This window comes from Mytilus californianus, unplaced genomic scaffold (assembly GCF_021869535.1).
Source record: "Mytilus californianus isolate M0D057914Y unplaced genomic scaffold, xbMytCali1.0.p SCAF_3, whole genome shotgun sequence".
Classification (NCBI taxonomy): Eukaryota; Metazoa; Mollusca; class Bivalvia; order Mytilida; family Mytilidae; genus Mytilus; species Mytilus californianus.
The window spans coordinates 39,913,364-39,933,217 of NW_026262679.1; the positions used below are offsets into that span (position 1 = coordinate 39,913,364).

The following is a 19,854-nucleotide window of genomic DNA, read 5'->3' on the forward strand; positions in this document are numbered from 1 at the left end:
ACGGCGTCGACGGTTACCAGTTTCTCTAAAAATAATTATTCGAAAATATTAGCTCCCGCTGTCACATAATTATACATTTAAAAATTAACAAATACTAGAAGTTAAGATTAATTTTTATCTTTTATATATATATATAAAAGATAACCCTTTTCGTCCCGAAAGTAGATAAACACAAAGCTTTTAGCTACCAATTCTTACATCGGTACCGAATTTCAAAGAGTTCTGGTTTTAGATTTTTAGCTGAAAAAAATGCGACATAAATGAACTACGGACGGATGAAACAAAACTAGTACTCATATCTTTAATAACAAAACCAACTAAACAAGTTAATCTGTAAGTTACTGCTCACACAGGAAGCTGGTTAATAACAAAACCAACTAAACAAGTTTATCTGTAAGTTACTGCTCACATATGATATCCATACTATAAGAATTCAGAAGACAGACAGGAGGAAACCAGTATACCCTTCATTTTGCAGTGGAAATATAAAAAGAACTAAGTAACAAATGTGCTTCAAAATAATCGATCATACATATAAATTCGCCAGAAAATGTGATTCATTTTCGCATTAATATCTGCATATAAGGGAATTTCACCAATGTTTAAACAAAAATTGATATCTTTATGTAAAGGTTGCAAAAGCCACCAAAAAAAAGGTGTCTGTGTATATACGTGAAGAAACAGGCCTGCACAAAAGAAACTATAGTATGCCAAAATAGATGAAAACAGTCCACTGACGGAAACATTAAGTTACCCGGCACAATAAACACAATAACTCGTGTTCTATATATATATATACTCTGTATTTTTAAAGGTGTACTCTATTAAGACTTCTTTTTTTTCATTCTATGTGTTTTATTTGTACTCTATCTGGAGCTAAAAGAGAATTAATGCTGTTTCAACAATAAACTTTTATTAACAAAATACAACCAAGGCAAGCAAATTCAACAAGTGTAAAGTAGTATAAAAAATGTATCATAAGTAAATGGGGAATATAATTTAGCAATGTAAACTATTATCTAAAATAGAGAGGTACCAGGGAGAAATTTATACAAATAAATTTACTCTAAATAAAATTGGACCAATCTAATATTTTCCAGCAGAGTGGAAGCTTCATCTTTTCAGACGGGAAACCCGTCTTTAGACAAATTTGAGAACATAACCCGATAATTGCAATATATCTATGTGAAAGTTTATAAAATACGGTATGAAAAGAAATTTGGAAGTACAAAAACTTACTAATAATAAAGAAATAAAAAATTAATGAGACGTAATTGTTATTAAAAATCAGAGACATATAATACAATTGTATTATATGTCTCTGTAAAAATCAAGGACCCCCTTCCCGATAAAAAAAAATCAAATAAAGAGCAAAACAAAATAACAGAAAAGTTAGAGTCTGTCTGGAAATAAAATAACATTTTTTTTATCGAACATCAAGTACAGTAGTCCTATAATATATCTTATATATTGTGAGATTCTGTACGACACGAAAACTGTGACTCAATATAAATTTCAGAGAAGAATATTGCCTAAAAATTGTCTCTGTTAAAGTACCAAATCTTCCACGATTTTAAAAGTAATATTCTGCTCATTATTTTATTGAACACACAGCGATTCAATTAGTTTGCTACTAAGATGCTTTATGTTTGCGAGCTTTTTTTTAAGTGATAATACAATTAAAGGGAATTGTGGTGATTTGCATAATTAAAGTGTTTTGGTATATAGTGATATTTCTTCCATAATAAATTAGAAATAACAAATAATGGTTATATAACAACGACTTGGACATAAGATTGTCAGGTTTTATTTTGATAAAATTCACAAATAATGATCTATTTTTTCAGTCTTGCTTTTGAAAACCATCCCATGAAAAACTATTGATATCCGGTGTGAATGACGTCACGAACATTAAAAGGAAAGAAAGACAATCTGCTTTCTGCTCTTCAAAAGTAACGATTTCAAACACAATTTAGCCGAGTTCATGGTCAGAGTGAACTGTAAAGACTTCTCTCTTCACTAGATTACCAAGTGTTCACAGATAGACATGAATAGTCTATCATTAAGCGAACTGTGCTGTTTGTTCTGTTGTCCACCATGTCCATCACGAATCGCAGCTAAACTGGCATTTTTGCCTCCTGAACCAACATATTCATTAATTCCTGATGAAACAGGTTCAAAGTTCAGTCTCCATTTAACAGAACGAGCTGAATGGCAATATTCTCAGCGCGAATTGGACTGTATAGAAGTGTTCTACACTAGAACCACAAAAGGAAACCGTATTGCTTGTATGTTTGCAAAATGCTCACCAAATGCTAAGTACACATTATTGTTCAGTCATGGTAATGCAGTAGATTTGGGACAAATGAGCAGCTTTTACATAGGACTTGGTTCTCGCATAAACTGTAATATATTTAGTTATGATTATTCTGGTTATGGTGGAAGTTCTGGGAAACCATCAGAGAAAAACCTGTACGCTGATGTTGACGCAGCATGGAATGCTTTACGAACAAGATTTGGCATTAACCCTCAGAATGTTGTTTTATATGGACAAAGTATAGGCACTGTACCAACAATAGATTTGGCATCCCGATATGAAGTTGGTGCAGCTGTTCTTCATTCACCCCTTACATCAGGAATGAGAGTTGCATTTCCAGATACGAAGAGAACTTGGTTTTTTGATGCTTTTCCAAGGTATGAATAGACAAAATTTTGCAGTATTTCTAAAGATTCTGGCTGGTAATTTTGTTCAGTATCGGGTCCGTTTCCTCCCAATATATGTTTGCACCCTACACATTGGCACCCCACACGTTCGCCCCCTGGGTTTGTTCACACCATATTTTTATTCAAATACTGGTTGAATTATTAGATGTTTTTTTGATGTATTTATCAAAATATTTAAATTTTCATTAATAAAAATTCAGGAGTTTTTAAAATGAAATATTTTCTTTGTGATTTGATGATTAATTATTAAATGTTAATTATGTATAATTACTAGCTGTTAATTGACGTCTTAATTTGTATTTACAAAGCCAAATTTGGTATTATTGTTCTGTGAAAATTATGATTGTTGTTATACTACATGTAGCTGTGATGTAAATACTGCATGTAGTTAGCTTGGTATGAGTACACTCAATAAAGATTTGGTATCTTCTGCCTTTTTTTTTAATACAAGTCTACATCTTAGATGAATGAACTATGCCTTCATCTTTATGACAATCTTTATTCATGATTCAATAAAATTAAGTAATAATAATTTATTAAACACTAAACATGCTAAAGGAAACCTGTTTATGTTTTAAGAATATCACTTTATTTTAAGGAAACAAAAACTTATTCATAGCAATACACTAACTTACATGTAAACACGATTAAAAATGTATTCCACACAAAACCAATAAAAAGGGTGCAAACGGACCCAGGATGCAAACGTGAAAGGGTGTGAATGTGAATGGGAGCGAACATGATTTTGGGCAAACAGACCCAGATTCATTTTGTTCGTCTGGTAAGTCCTGTCATTTAACAAAATAATAGGACTTGCGGGGATGAACACATAACTATATACATGTAGCTTAGGGAAAGGTTTATGACCCCTTTTCCAAGGCTGTGAGTTGTGAAATTTCAAAAGTGCAATAATATCAATTCAAAACAGCCATTGACAGCTATAAGATAATAAAAAAAATAATACACAAGCCATTTTGAACACGTACATTAGTGTTTTATCTTAAGCAATTTAGCATGGGGCGACACCATGCCCTTTTTACCTGATTCCCCATGCCCATTTTTTCAGATGCCATGTGCTCTTTTGCGTTATCTGGATCGAGATCGGGTCACTGTATTGGGTTTTTTGCTGATGGAAGGGCGACAAGCATTGACTAATTTTGGTTGCATGTTATTTCATGATCACCGAGACTCGAGAGAGTGTACATGTACGTCAAATCATTCTAACTTTCAGCAAAATAAGTTTGTTACTTCATTAGAACGTTTTGAAAGTTGCCTGAAGTAAATTTGTAATCCGTATATTGCATTAAAAACGTCGTTTTCCTCTCCAAATTGTGTGCCAAACATCGTTTATTTTTGTTAATTTTCTTGTCCGCCATTGAAATATTTGAACGAACTACGGATCGTAGATGGGATTCATCGGAAACGGACCAGCTACATTGTATGAACGAAATCCGGATTCTGGGACTATTATACTGATATCATTTTACATGTATTATGCCCCAGCTTAACTTTGTTAAATTTATATACATGTATCTTTTTAATGAGAAACACTGAATTTCATAAACATGCATATGATAACAATGTATATTTTTTATTGAATTTTAATTGATATAACAACTTTCTTTTCCTATATCAGTTTTAAAAAGAGAAGTCACTTCTACCTATGATTCTGAAGTAGTGTACGTGACCCCTGAATATGTGTAAATTACTATTTTATTTATGTGCCCTATTTGGTATAGTCGACGCGCAAAGTGCCCTTTTTGTAAAAAAATTACCATGCCCTTATTCAGTTCTAGATAAAACACTATACATGTACATGTATCCTGTCATGTAGCTGTACATGTATCATAAAAAATTCATTCACAGCAATAATATTTATTGCTTTATTGCATTTAAAGGAAGAGGGCATTTTGTGGCAACTCAAGACAAGACTTTTTCAGAAGGCCATAGACTATTTACAGGATTTTTGTTATAACATTTTGACCATAGATCATTACTCATCTGGTTGTCAATGTTATGCTACTGTTTAAATTATTGTTTATGTTTTGCTACAGTTTATATAATTGTTCTTAAAAAGTGCTAATCTACTTTTATGTAGTTTTGTGAGTTTACATGTACACTGACTACACATGTACAAATGTACATGAATTTTGAAACAGCCTGTTAAATCCATCATGACATTCAAGACCACCCTAGATAATTGATCATGGCCTACCACCAAGGCAAACAATGAAAGGATTACAATAGCTTTAATGCAATAGTTGAAAATCCTAAAGCACTACATCATAAACATTTGAACTGCTTGTTAACATTTTGTTGGCTTATTCATGTTATTCAGCCTTATTCAGACAAAATGAATAGAACAAGTGATGCTGATTTGTGAGCTCTCTCCAACCATCTACATATATACCTATTATGAACAGAGTTGGTACCAGTCCTGCCAGTTGCAGAGAAGAGAACATTTATTGAAACTTTTATGTGTATCTCTATTATTTAGCGAAATATACCATAGGCACCAACCATTCATCTTCTATGTTTTTTGTTTGTTTTGTTTTGGAAGGGGGATATTGGACTATTGGTATAATAGTTTGTTTCATTAGGGAAGTGAAAAGTAGTTTTAATTGTTTTCCTTGAAAAATTATGGCAATAAATTCTTTGGGTTTCAAAAAAAATTTTCCTGTTTCTGTACATGTATGTTTAATATTATCAAAAAATAGTTTGTTTCTATTAGAATCTAAAATATTTAAGTCCAGAATTAAACCCATCTTCCCAAAAAAAGATGAATGGTCGGTTTCTTACATTAGATATACAACTCTTTCAAGTGATTGTTTTTGATATATATATATTATATACATACATGTATATATGTACATTGTACATGCACTCAATTTTTTTTTTATGCAAGCTACAGTTCTTTCAATACTCTTATTTCAGTATAGAAAAAGTTCCAAAGATAACCTCTCCAGTGCTTGTGATTCATGGAACAGAAGATGAAGTCATAGATTTCTCACATGGTTTACAAATACACGAACGATGTCCACGAGCTGTTGAACCATTGTGGGTAGAAGGAGCTGGTCACAATGATGTTGAGTTGTATGGACAGTATCTTGATCGACTGAAACAGTTTATTAATTCAGAATTAGCAATAAACTGATTAGCAGTTCTGATTATGTTCATATCAAAATTTTAATAGAAACATATTGTGACTTCTGTATTTTCAGGTACAATGTCTGAGATATTGTTTGGTCAGAATTTTAAATGTGAATTGCATGGACAAAGATAATTTATATTTTTGCAATTCTCAACAGTTCTTTAACTCATTTCATGTGTCAGATATGAAAATGGGTATATATGCTTTTTTTTAGATAAAACATTTGTATACTATATACATGTAGATCATAATGTATGTATTATAAAGATTTGCCAGCAATCTCCATATATACATGTATACCTATTTCATGTCAGATTAGGAGCATAGACATGATAGCGATTACAAAACTTGGGAAAAAAAACAACTTTTTAAAAGTATAAATGTATGACAAGATTCATGTAAATCATTATTTAGATACTACAGAAAATAATAATACAATGATCAGATTATTTAGAAGTGTTAATTAACTTCAGTTGTGTGGCAGATCAGTTGTGTTTCTGCAGTGCATTTACGTAGAGAAGAGTTGATGTTTGTAAAAACAGATAAAGTGCTCAGGAATGGCTGATATTTGTAGGATTTTCAACCCCTGATTTTCAAAGTACAGTATTGTTTTCCTCTAGACTTAACAGTGTTTGATGATAGTTAATTTCATGTTATATGTTTATCTTGTACATGGCTATAAGTAAGCTTAAAGTTTGACTAATACTTTTATGACATTAGGGAGAAATTGGAAATGTAAGAGCAAAAGTTAAAACAAAATGAAACTTGTGTATTCAAAATTGTAAATCCCCCTGATTTTTGGTGTGTTCAAATTCCATTTATATACATGGGGAAAGAAAATTGATATGACTGTGGAGTAGTTATTCAGCAACTTTTAGCAGATTAAATTTGTGAATATTGTTGAGCTGTATCGTGTATTGTGAAGACAAACTAGTCAATTATTTGTCAACATTTCTTTGATTAAAGGTATGAGTGTGTATAACTACATTAAAGTAATGTAGGTCATCAATCCTGTAGCAAAATAGCATAAAATTAAAAAGTAAAGAATGGCAAAACTTAAGGAGCAAAAGCAACTTTTATATTTTAGTAAGGGTTATATATGTTTATACCTGTACATAATATCTATCTTAACTCATTTTGGACATGTTAATGATAAAACTAATGATAAAAACATTTCTGTACATGTACTAACATCAAATCCATTTATGTAAGATTGACATTTCATACAGCAGAAGTGCTATACTTAAGCTTCATCCTGAGCTGGTGGCCGAGTGGTCTAAGTAATCGAACTACTGTATCACTAGCCTGTCACACTGAGGTTGTGAGTTCAAATTCTGCACGTAGTAGGTGCGCTCCACTCAATTGACTAGGATTGTCAGTTTACCTACCGAAGGTCATTGTTTTCTCCGGGGACTCCAGCTTCGAATCCCTCCACTTGTACAAACTTTCCGCCTTGAAATAGCACATTTGTGCTGAAAGTGGTAATAAACACCAATCAATCAATCATCCCCAGCCAAGTAGTGTGATCATAAAAAAGTTGAAATGCATCATTTCTAAGCTAAAAACTTTTTTGTTAAGCAACAGCTGGTCATGTGATGTAACAAAACATTTTGTTACTATCCAAATTTATGGACTTGCTGTTTTTCCCCTGGCTTGAAATGAAAATAAAAAATATTTTGGTGTAAATTTTATCTACCCTTGTCAACTTTTGTATGACTGTCTCAATATTCATGACATTGCTGGAAATTGTTTATTCTTCCTGTTTTCAATAGACTTGCAAACAAAAAATCAATGAATAAATGTACAATAGTGCATATATCAATGTAGTAATAGTATCAACATGGTTTGTTACATCGTACATGATATTTTTAACCGTTAAGCATGTTTAGTTTTGTATGAAGAGTTAATCATGCATGTTCTGACATGTATATTATAATGTTCATATATGGTTGGCTTCAAGAACATGACACCTATTTAGAATATTACCATAAGAATGGGACCAGTGTTATACCTATTCCACATAAGAAGTACAGAAATGAATCATCAACTTTGATATGATATAGAATCAGAGCCCTTAATTGTTTAAAATGTTCTATCTTGAAAATGTTAGGAAATATTAAGTTTGTAGAATTTTTTCATTGAAATCTATGTCTGTGCTGATCTTGTCACTATGCCACCTCCAAAAGTTCTGAAAAATTTACATCTTTAGTACTATTATAATGAAACTAGTTGGTGCCCTTTGTGATGTAACAACAAATAGGGCAAAATATAAGCATACTTCTTCATAATTCCCCAAACAAAAAGTACCAGGGAGGATAAATCTCCATTGCTTGTTTGTACAGTATTTATCAATACATTATGTCATAGAATTTTTTTTAATAAAATAGTGTCCTGTTTTTGAAATTCATAAAAACAGGCTTAACCTGAGTTATAACAAAACCTTAAAATAATCATTCCTAATAGGGTCAGAATGAATAATTATTAAATCAGTGTACCCTGGTGCCTAAATGCCCAATGGAAGTAAATATTTATTTATTTATTAACTTACAGCATTCACTGAGTATTTGTAAGTGAAATTATAATGAATCAAAGGTCAGTTCATTAGTGAGGAAATAAATGTTAAAAAATGATTTATTTTCATAGACGTAATTATGTGCAAACTTTTTCCACGTGATAACTGAATCATATTCAAGGAGTGATGTTCATTATTATTATTTTTATGAAGATTATATCTGTATTTTTGTGAAAGATTTTTGTTCTGTACATGTATCTGTGTTATAAACTTACGTAAGATTTCGTCCAAAGAAAGTATTGTCTATACCTCTTTTATTCTGTAAATAATTCCTTGTATATTGTCATGATAGAATTATTGTTGATATCATATTCATGAATTGGTAATATAATAGGTATTGTTTAACTTATTGTACATGTAATATATAAAATCATGTGTTTTAAAAGTAATATGCCAAACATGGGAATGATATTTCTTGAAGTATAAGACACAAAAACAACATTAACATGAAAATCAGCAGGGACCAGGCTGGGCTTTGCCATGTCTCAAATAGCAGCTGGCAATTTTTCTGGCTCCAACTTTTTTGGAGCCAGGGCAGCCCCTGATTCAGGAACTCTTTCTTATTCATATAGTTATTCCACTTCTATCATAACCTAAATGGTGTGTTTTATAGAAACGTACAAGATACCTTTAGCCCAAATATCAATTAGCCCAATCAAGCATCTCCTATATAGCCATATACATGTACAACAGACAACATCCCTGTGTCACCATTAAGTATGTTTCAATAGAACACACCTTACACAGGCTTGGATGTCAAAAACCTTTAAGTGTCTTCTCTGGTTATGGTTTTTTAGATACTTAAGGTTAAACATTATAAAATAAATATTAAAAAATGATGGGAGCAACTTGTATGTGAAGGAGTCTTTTGTGAGTGTGTGTACTTCAAAGAAATTCAAGTTCATGCTTTTGCTCACTTTACCACACTTTTATGTGTAGTTTTCAGAGATGGATATATCAAAGAAATTACACTGCTTTCTTGTTACACACTGCTAAAAATTTGGTGTACAATTCATAATTGAATAAATTCTATCAACAAAAGTACTTCCAGCTTTATAAAATACCCCATAAAAAATAAAGCAGCTTTACAAGGAAGCACTGTAATTTACAAATATTTTCCTTATGGAGTATATATTATATTTTTCAATTGTTCTTATCTATTGTTATATGTAGAGATACTTAAATATTTTGTTTGGTGTACAAGGACATTCATAAATTTAAATAAACTGAGATTATAAGTAAAATATGAAGAGTTCTATATTATGCAGCAATACTCTTGTATTTTGTGTATTTTCATTAATCATAAATAATATGTAATTACTTCCCACTAGTACTAGCAGGATTACCTTTAAATATAAATTGGATAACAGTTTCCTTATTATTGATTTATTTGTCATCACTTTAGAATTCAAAATATTCATTTATTTTAGATTGAATGTACTGTTTTGTTTCTAGTGATCTCGGTTTTTTTTTTGTTACTGTACATTGTGTTTGTATATTAACAGCTATTTATTTAATTTAATGGACTATTTTTCAGTAGGAAGTATATAACACTAAGAAAAACCACCATATGTAAGCTATTAAATTTTGAATGTTACAAGATACAAAATTTTATTAAATTATATATTTAAAGCAAATGATGGTGAATAAAATAGGCATTATAGATAAGAATGACTGGTATTACACTTCTTTTCTTTTTTCAAAACAGTTACAAAATCAACTGTTTTCATTTCACCCCCTGAAAAAAAGAAAAGAAAAAAAAGAGCACATTACATTTATTTTGTATGCATGTAAGTAAATTTTTTTCTGTAATTAGTCATAGGTAAAATAACTTAAAAGGACAAATATCTTCTTTTCCAGGAAGTTGAATAAGTGCACATTAGTTAGTTTTCGTGTTTACATACTTTCCATATCAATGAGTAAACAGGATACATAATCCACGAAACCAAGTGTTGAGGGAAATGTTAAATTATAGAGGTATGTTGTAAAATTGTTATGTTTCTGTTTACATTATAATGAGAAGTAATCAATTTAAAATCATTTAAGAGTCATGGAAAGTTATTTTACCTGATCAAAATAAAACTTTGAATTGTCTCCCTTAGATACTGCATGGATTTTTACCAGAGTTTTCATGTCATTAAATGATAAATAAGTATGAACAGAACATTAGTATTACCAAATGTATCAAATTGATTTGAATTGGTGCTTTTACAATGTAAACCATTCATGTTTTAACAATTTGGTTCTTGCAACTGGCAAGTTCAGTTTGGATTGTATCAAAAACATTTCAAATAGCTTCTGTTTAAATGAAATAGAATTGGGCATTTGCAAGAAGTATTTGTTAAAATATTTAGAGTTTATACTGTACAATTTACTTATATGAAAGTAGATTACCAGTTGTAAGTAGTAGCTACTTGTTTTAAATAGATGAGGGAAGGTGTTGTATGAAGATGTTAGATAAAATTTCAAAATTATAAAAAAAAAACTACAATGTAATGGATGTAAAATTTAGTCAGAAAAATAATGTATCTATTGCTATTAATGACAGAGGATTTAGTAATAATAAAATTTTTGGTGGGAAATAATTTCAATGTGATTGAAATACATTGTCATTTTCGTTAATCCATTTAATTGGAATTATCTTCTATTATCTAATTATTTATCCAATAATTCAATTTATTTTTATTTTCATTTTTATTTGGAAAACCTCATATCTCATGGTTATCAAGCACAAACTAGATCTTAGATACATTGATTTTGAAGCAGTTAAGTTTGTTTGATAGTATGAGATAGAGAGAATAACAATCAGCACATGTTAAAATTATCAATATCATTACGATTTTCTCTTTGTATTAATTTTGTTGTGTAAGTAATTTTTTTTTCTGTTCCTCCTTATTTAATTTTGTCTTTAATAAATGTAAAATGACTACTGTTTTTCTTTATTTGTGGTACTCAGAACATATGAGAAGAAGTTACAGTGGATGTACATCAGTATTCGTCACTTGCTGTTTTTCTTTATTTGTGGTACTCAGAACATATGAGTAGGTACAGTAGATGTACATCAGTATTCGTCACTTACTGTTTTTCTTTATTTGTGGTACTCAGAACATATGAGAAGGTACAGTGGATGTACATCAGTATTCGTCACTTACTGTTTTTCTTTATTTGTGGTACTCAGAACATATGAGAAGGTACAGTGGATGTACATCAGTATTCGTCACTTGCTGTTTTTCTTTATTTGTGGTACTCAGAACATATGAGAAGGTACAGTGGATATACATCAGTATTCGTCACTTACTGTTTTTCTTTATTTGTGGTACTCAGAACATATGAGAAGGTACAGTAGATGTACATCAGTATTCGTCACTTACTGTTTTTCTTTATTTGTGGTACTCAGAACATATGAGAAGGTACAGTGGATGTACATCAGTAATCATCACTTGCTGTTTTTCTTTATTTGTGGTACTCAGAACATATGAGAAGGTACAGTAGATGTTCATCAGTATTCGTCACTTACTGTTTTTCTTTATTTGTGGTACTCAGAACATATGAGAAGGTACAGTGGATGTACATCAGTATTCGTCACTTGCTGTTTTTTATACGACCGCAAACAAATTTTTGTGGTCGTATATTGGTATGACATTGGCGTCGGCGTCGTCGTTGTCGTCCGAAGACACATTAGTTTTTGCACTCTAACTTTAGTTTAAGTGAATGGAGCTCAATGAAATTTTACCATAAGGTTCAATACCACAAAAGGAAGGTGGGGATTGATTTTGGGGGTTATGGTGCCAACAGTTAAGGAATTAGGGGCCAAAAATAAGCATTTTTGTAACTTCCAGACATAACTTGTAAGTGTATGGATCTCTCTGACATTGTACCACAAGGTTCCATATCACAAAGGGAATGCTGGGATTGATTTTGGGGGTAATTGCCTCCAAATTTTAGGAATTAGGGGCCAAAAAGGGGCAAAAAACAAGCATTTTTCTAGTTTCATGACAATAACTTGTGTGTAAGTGTATGGATCTCTCTGACATTGTTTCACAAGGTTCCATATCACAAAGGGAACGCTGGGATTGATTGTTGGGGTAATTGCCTCCAAATTTAAGGAATTAGGGGCCAACAAGGGGCAAAAAAAAAGCATTTTTCTAGTTTCATGACAATAACTTGTGTGTGTAAGTGTATGGATCTTTATGAAATTGTACTACAAGGTTCCATATCACAAAGGGAAAGCTAGAATTGAGTTTGGGGGTAATTGCCCAAAAATTTTAAGAATTAGGGGCCAAAAAGGGGCCAAAAATAAGCATTTTTCTAGTTTCCAGACAATAACTTGTGTTCAAGTATATGGATTTCTCTGAAATTGTACTGCAAGGTACCATACCACAAAGGGAAGACTGGGATTGATTTTGGGGGTAATTCCCTCAAAATTTGAGTAATAAGGGGCCATAAAAGGGCAAAAAAACAAGCATTTTTCTAGTTTCAGGACAATAACTTGTGTGTAAGTGTATGGATCTTTATGAAATTGTACTGCAAGGTTCCATATCACAAAGGGAAAGCTGGGTTTGAGTTTGGGGGTAATTGCCCTAAACGTTTTGGAATTTGGAGCCAAAAAGGGGCCAAAAAAACCAGCATTTTTCTAGTTTCAGGACAATAACTTGTGTGTAAGTGTATGGATCTTTATGAAATTGTACTGCAAGGTTCCATATCACAAAGGGAAAGCTGGGTTTGAGTTTGGGGGTAATTGCCCTAAACGTTTAGGAATTTGGGGCCAAAAAGGGGCTAAAAAACAAACATTTTTCTAGTTTCCAGACAATAACTTGTGTTTAAGTGTATTGATCTCTCTGAAATTGTACTGCAAGGTACCATACTTCAAAGGGAAAGCTGGGATTGAGTTTGGAGGTGATGAATCATAAGGGGGTTCAAAAAATTTGGGGGGGGGATTTTTTTTCCTTTTTTTTCTTTAAAATTTTCCATTTTAAATTAGTTATTTCTGATATATATATAAAAGCAAATAATAATGATATGGTTTGAATAGGTAAATTAAAAATTTTAAAGTTCTTAAACCACTTTCATACCGTGTCAGAAACCTATGCTGTGTCAAATATTTAATTACAATCCAAATTCAGTGCTGTATCAAGCTTGAATGTTGTGTCCATACTTGCCCCAACTGTTCAGGGTTCGACCTCTGCGGTCGTATCAAGCTGCGCCCCAGCGGAGCATTTTATCTCTATTTGTGGTACTCAGAACATATGAGAAGGTACAGTGGATGTACATCAGTATTCGTCACTTGCTGTTTTTCTTTATTTGTGGCACTCAGAACATATGAGAAGGTACAGTGGATGTACATCAGTATTCGTCACTTACTGTTTTTCTTTATTTGTGGTATTTAGAACATATGAGAAGGTACAGTGGATGTACATCAGTATTCGTCACTTGCTGTTTTTCTTTATTTGTGGTACTCAGAACATATGAGAAGGTACAGTGAATGTACATCAGTATTCATCACTTACTGTTTTTCTTTATTTGTGGTATTTAGAACATATGAGAAGGTACAGTGGATGTACATCAGTATTCGTCACTTGCTGTTTTTCTTTATTTGTGGTACTCAGAACATATGAGAAGAAGTTACAGTGGATGTACATCAGTATTCGTCACTTGCTGTTTTACTTTATTTGTGGTACTCAGAACATATGAGAAGGTACAGTGGATGTACATCAGTATTCGTCACTAGCTGTATTTCTTTATTTGTGGTACTCAGAACATATGAGAAGGTACAGTGGATGTACATCAGTATTCATCACTTACTGTTTTTCTTTATTTGTGGTACTCAGAACATATGAGAAGTTACAGTGGATGTACATCAGTATTCGTCACTTGCTGTTTTACTTTATTTGTGGTACTCAGAACATATGAGAAGGTACAGTGGATGTACATCAGTATTCGTCACTAGCTGTATTTCTTTATTTGTGGTACTCAGAACATATGAGAAGGTACAGTGGATGTACATCAGTATTCGTCACTTGCTGTTTTTCCCTATATATTTCATATAAGAAGTTTGCTATATTAATATATTTGACCATCACAAAAAGTAATGTTCCACAAAAAAATATTTCAACATGCAATCCATAAATCATATAAAGAATGTCGTAGTTTGTGAATGATTTATATGTAAGTGCAAAAATGCTCATGATAATGCGACACACAGACACAATATAAAAATAAGAAGATGTGGTATGATTGCCAATGAACCAGCCTGACAGAAAAAATGATGTAGAACTAAAAGCAACTACAGGTAACTGTACTGCCTGCAACCATTAGCAAAACCCATACCGCCTAGCAAGCTTTAAAAGGCCCTGACATGACCAATGTTAAACAATTCAAACGAGAAAACTAATGGTCTGATGTAAAAAAAACTATGAAAATCAAATATGATATACAGCAACGAACGACAACCACTGAATTACAGGCTCCTTACTTTGAACAGGAACATGCTGAAAGTGGCAGTGTGTCGAACTCTCCCCTATCCTGGCCATGAGACAGTGGTATGATGGCACAATATTCTTATTTATGCAATGTGAGGATCAGCATTCCCCTAAATGTTGTGAAACATTAAAAAAAAATAAAAAATTGAGGAGACATTTTGTAGCAGAAACGTTGTTCCTCGTATCTATATTATGGAGATGTTAAATTATTCTATAAAGGTACAAAGTTTCAAGTTTCAATAAAAACGTGGCTGAAAATCTGAATATAAACCGTCAAACAGCATTCTTTGAAAATACCATTGACAAATTATTATTGAATTACAGAGTAGAGCAAGTGATTCTGATAACAATAGCATTACCAATTTTGCTTCGCCAGATGTGTATTTCACCGATTATTGTCTTCGGTGATGTTCTATGCTAAACTTTTTGAAAATCTTTAACTTCATACAAATTTTGTGAAAAGCTGATTGAAATAAAAAGTATCTAAAATATAGTAAAATCCAGACAATGAATCCGAGCTTTGCATGATGGAGATATCTAAGTTTCACCATTGACTGCTGCATTGCCATTCATTCTTAAAGTAAGATTAAACAAATTTATATAGTTGCTAATTACTTGACATATGCATTTAGTTTAATTCCACATGAAACTCCTGTTTAGCAATTACAGAAAAAAAAATCGTGTTTGATTATACTGTCAGAATGATGACTAAGAGTACAATCTACATATGTTCATCTTTAATCAGATAATGATCCTTAAAACAGTATACGTATACCAATACGGCTACTTAAACCATCATGTGATCCGGTACTATGATGGTTATTTACTTAATGTTGTTTTCTGGTACAGGATCCTCACTGTTCCTCTTCACTAAGACTCACTTATTGTGATTTGTTCTCTATGATTCCTGTTACCTCTTCTGGACTCAGCTCCATAATCAGAATACTAGTATTAGATATCTTCATGTTCCCAAAGATTGTCAACTGCATGGCCTTGTTAACTTGTAAGTCATTTGGTCTCTGGTGAAGAGTTGTCTCATTAATGACAATCATACCACATCTTCTTATTTTTATCTTTATCACATTTTCCATGTAGCCTATTCCATATTTTTGATAATATTCTAACAAAGCTATTTTTCCTCAGCCTTGTTTCTAAATCTGATGAATGATTTTATCACTTACAGTATTGGTAAATTTAGTTTCTTCAGTCTTTCAGGGTAACTTTAGTTTCTTCAGTCTTTCAGGGTAACTTTAGTTTCTTCAGTCTTTCAGGGTAACTTTAGTTTCTTCAATCTTTCAGGGTAAATTTAGTTTCTTCAGTCTTTCAGGGTAACTTTAGTTTCTTCAGTCTTTCAGGGTAACTTTAGTTTCTTCAGTCTTTCGGGGTAACTTTAGTTTCTTCAGTCTTTCAGGGTAACTTTGGTTATTGAAACATTGTACTAATAATTCGTCGCTCTTTTCTGTACATTTCCAAATTTTTTAAAAGGTGCCCATACAGAAATAGCAAAGTCTTAATGTGTTCTCATTAAGTTTTTGAATCGTGGATGGGAGATTTCAGCATTTAAATTTTCGAAAGATCTTCTTAGTGCAGCAAAAAAAAAAGTATGAACAAAAATACCAAATTCCAAGGTGAATTAAAAAAAGTCCATAAAACTGACAAATTCAAACGTTTGACTATATCAACCAACGGAACGAATGGAAAACAGCCTGTCATATTCCTAACTTCGTACATGCATTTTCCAAAGAAAATGGTGGTTAAACCTGGTTTTATAGCTAGCTTAACCTCACACTTGTATGGCAGTTGTTTCGTTATATTTACAAAATTGGATGATCAACCTAAATAGACATAATTGGTTAAAGTGACAATTATTGGGATTTAGCAGCCAAACTCGTGTAAACAGACAACATATTCAACAAAACTGACAAAAAAAATCAAACAAACATACAAACTTTCTAGGAAGCCAACAAAAAAGTTATTGTCTTTGATAGTTAACTGGACAAAGACGCCAACAACAAAAACTGAGAGAGTTAGCTTTATTTACTTTCTCGAAGATATGTTTGTTGAATGTTAGATCTTCATCCGTATGACCACGCCAATGTCAATCTCTTCTTTGCATCTGTTCAGGGGCGGGTTCAGCCATTTTTAAAAAGGGGGGTCCAACCATACGTCCCCATTCAAAAGCATTGATCGTCAAAAAAGGGGGGTTCCAACCCCGGGAACCCCCACCCCCTTGGATCCGCCACTTCTGTTTATGTTTGACCTGTGTGATTCGTACATTCGTCTCTTGAATTTTGTCTTTTTCATGTACTTACATTCTTCTGGATAGTATTTAATGGGGGCCATGTATCTGTTCAAACTGTTTCATATATCACGATCGTTCTTGTCTCCTATGCTCCTAGATATTTTATTATCATCAGGAAATAAGTAATATCTGCGTCTGATATTAACTTTGCCAATCTATCGTTATAATCACTAGTATTATTTGACGGGGATCTAGTTTATCATTTTGATTTGGCTTTATTTCAATAAATTTTCTAGAAATCTTGTGTTCGTCTGACCAGGATTTCTGTAGCTTCGAGGTTATTATTGTCTACATACAATTATAAGCCCATTCCCTCATCTGCATCTGAGTTTTTCTCAATGTATAGTCTCCTACTTCTTGTAGTGAGTGTTAGGCAATTTTATTTACGCGGGATTTAGAGACCGTGTTTGTTGTCGTCGGAGTACTTTTTTGCAGAAGATACTTTTCATGTTCTATATTAAACATATTTGATTTTTGTGTCTGTGTCAGGTTACAAAATGCATGCTAACTTAATTTTTGCACCAGATCCTTGCCACTTATAGACTATAACCTGATGATTATAAGAAGTATTATACCTTCTGCAAAAAAAATGGAATAGCTTCTGCAAAGTAAAAAGTGATATATTTTTGATAGTCATAACTCGAATACAAAATTTGTTCATGTTAAGTTTTGTCGTTGGTTTGCTGTCCCATGGATGTTTACGCCTTAAATTCATAAATAAAGAATTTCCAGATGTTTATAAATGAATGCCAAACTAGTTTTGATAAACTTAATCAAACAACACTTGCATTTGAACATTTCCTTCCATATGTTTCAAAGTGGCTTATGTCTAATTGGCAATCATATCACTGCTCCTCAAGATAATTTTTATATTATATTTGTTTACATGTTATAACATTTTTTTATGGATTATTTTAATCATTAAAAAGGATAATTCGTTTTCTAAATCTGAACCTGTGCAGTGACAAACAAGGTTAATCAAGACAATCACGCACTGATGTTCCAGAATTCCCTGATCTAACGGCGAACCCTATTAATTCACACTGGATTTTTTCTTCCAAGAACTTCATAACTACAGCAATTTGTTTGGGGTGAAAGAATATTAAAATTTTACGATAAATATCGGAAAACTGTTGGCTTACATTGAAGAATTGTGATCTGTAAAAAGTTAAAACCACTGTCACCAGATATTCAAGATCAAGTAGTCGACTGACTAGCTCATTCTTGATACTGATATAGTGATCTAACAACTCAGAACCATTTTGTCTATAGTTGGAATTTTCCATCTTTGAAAAGAAAAAATTCGTCAACTTCTTTTTTTTTTGCAACATATTGCACTCTGTCTTCCCTTTCAACGTCCGACGTTGACAGGACTATTGCTGAGAAATCATTTTGATTGAATTTTATTGACGAATCAGACACGTTCCTTGTTCTATTAGCAAAATTATGCAGGATTCTAAATAAATCTATAAACTCGCTAACATCTTTAGACCCATTGAACAGAAGGCTTCTAGGTGGTGGAAAGTACAAAGAACTATTCTTAAAACTGTATGCCAGGGTTCCAAATACCAATTTAAACCTACTGTTCCATCCGGGATCATCCACGGAAACGCCTGCTCTTGGTTGTGAACATGACTTGTAAGATATCTTGTGGTTTTTAACCCATGTATAATAATCGTCAGATGACGATTTTTCCTCTCGCATAAACTCGACTGTATTACGGACAAGTCTGCCGTCAGAATTCAGTATTTTGACTAAATGATAATGCTTGTTTTCAATTCGGTTATAAAACCATGGTCCTCCAAGATTTTCTGGGTCATAGACTTTTAGTTCAGGATGATCAAACTTTGTAACTAATATTCTACATGCTGACTGCCTTTGATAATCAATTACTTCTATGAAATAGTAACAGAACTCATCTGCCTTCCCGGATTTATTAACCAGTCCTCCTGGCCCAACTAGTGTAGCCATATTAAAAGCAACATTTCCATACCTTTCTACTTCCTCAAATGGTTCAGATGCTTTTGATCTGGAATACGGACCATACCATAAAATTTTCCTTCCCGAAAATGGGTGTTGCTTTTTATGGACTTTGACACGGTAACCTTTGCACCATTTCAACAGTACAATATCAGGATTAACTACTGACGAATCTTTCGCGGATTGTTGTTCAAATCCACCATTTTCGAATATTTTACATGCATTTTCAAAACTTGTTACGTGAAGCAAAGTATCAAACTCTTCGTACGGAATACGATTGCCTTCTTGGTAAGAAAGGGGCCTATACTGTTTCATATATTGGAAATTGTTCGATTTTATTGGTAACCAATGTCTGTAAAATATTGGTGTAGATTTGCCATTCACATCAAAACGTTTCGAGTCGTATTCAAACTGAAACTGTTTCCAATAACTCATCTACAAAATAAACATAAATAGCGAGGAAAATGATATGACAATAGAAATACATATATTATTTTTAAGCGGTTGCTTTATTAATTTTTAATTTTATTTATTAATAGAACCAGAAGACCATGTGGTCATAGCATGAAATAAAAAGTACAAACAATTAAATGATTAACAGTTGTTTTAGAAATATACTACATTATTACATTGTCCCATTCAATAT

General features: G+C 32.3%; 1 protein-coding gene and 1 long non-coding RNA gene across 2 annotated transcripts; both read left to right on the top strand.

The window, feature by feature from the left end:
- The first annotated feature begins 1,904 nt into the window (after positions 1 to 1,904).
- LOC127734570 (alpha/beta hydrolase domain-containing protein 17B-like) lies at positions 1,905 to 11,374 on the top strand. The gene is made up of 2 exons (XM_052244510.1): positions 1,905 to 2,694; positions 5,659 to 11,374. The coding sequence occupies exons 1-2, from the start codon at positions 2,048 to 2,050 to the stop codon at positions 5,876 to 5,878; spliced, it is 867 nt and encodes a 288-aa protein (XP_052100470.1). The 5' UTR covers positions 1,905 to 2,047; the 3' UTR covers positions 5,879 to 11,374.
- A 345-nt stretch (positions 11,375 to 11,719) lies between these two features.
- On the top strand, positions 11,720 to 15,415 carry LOC127734574 (uncharacterized). The gene is made up of 3 exons (XR_007997663.1): positions 11,720 to 11,857; positions 12,004 to 13,920; positions 13,994 to 15,415. It is a non-coding gene; the product is annotated as an uncharacterized LOC127734574 (long non-coding RNA).
- The last annotated feature ends 4,439 nt before the right edge of the window (positions 15,416 to 19,854 follow it).

Coding starts and splice junctions, on each gene's coding strand:
- LOC127734570 (XM_052244510.1), top strand. CDS start 2,048: ATGAATAGTCTATCATTAAGCGAACTGTGCTGTTTGTTCTGTTGTCCA. Junction 2,695..5,658: donor TTTTTTGATGCTTTTCCAAG/GTATGAATAGAC, acceptor CTCTTATTTCAG/TATAGAAAAAGTTCCAAAGA.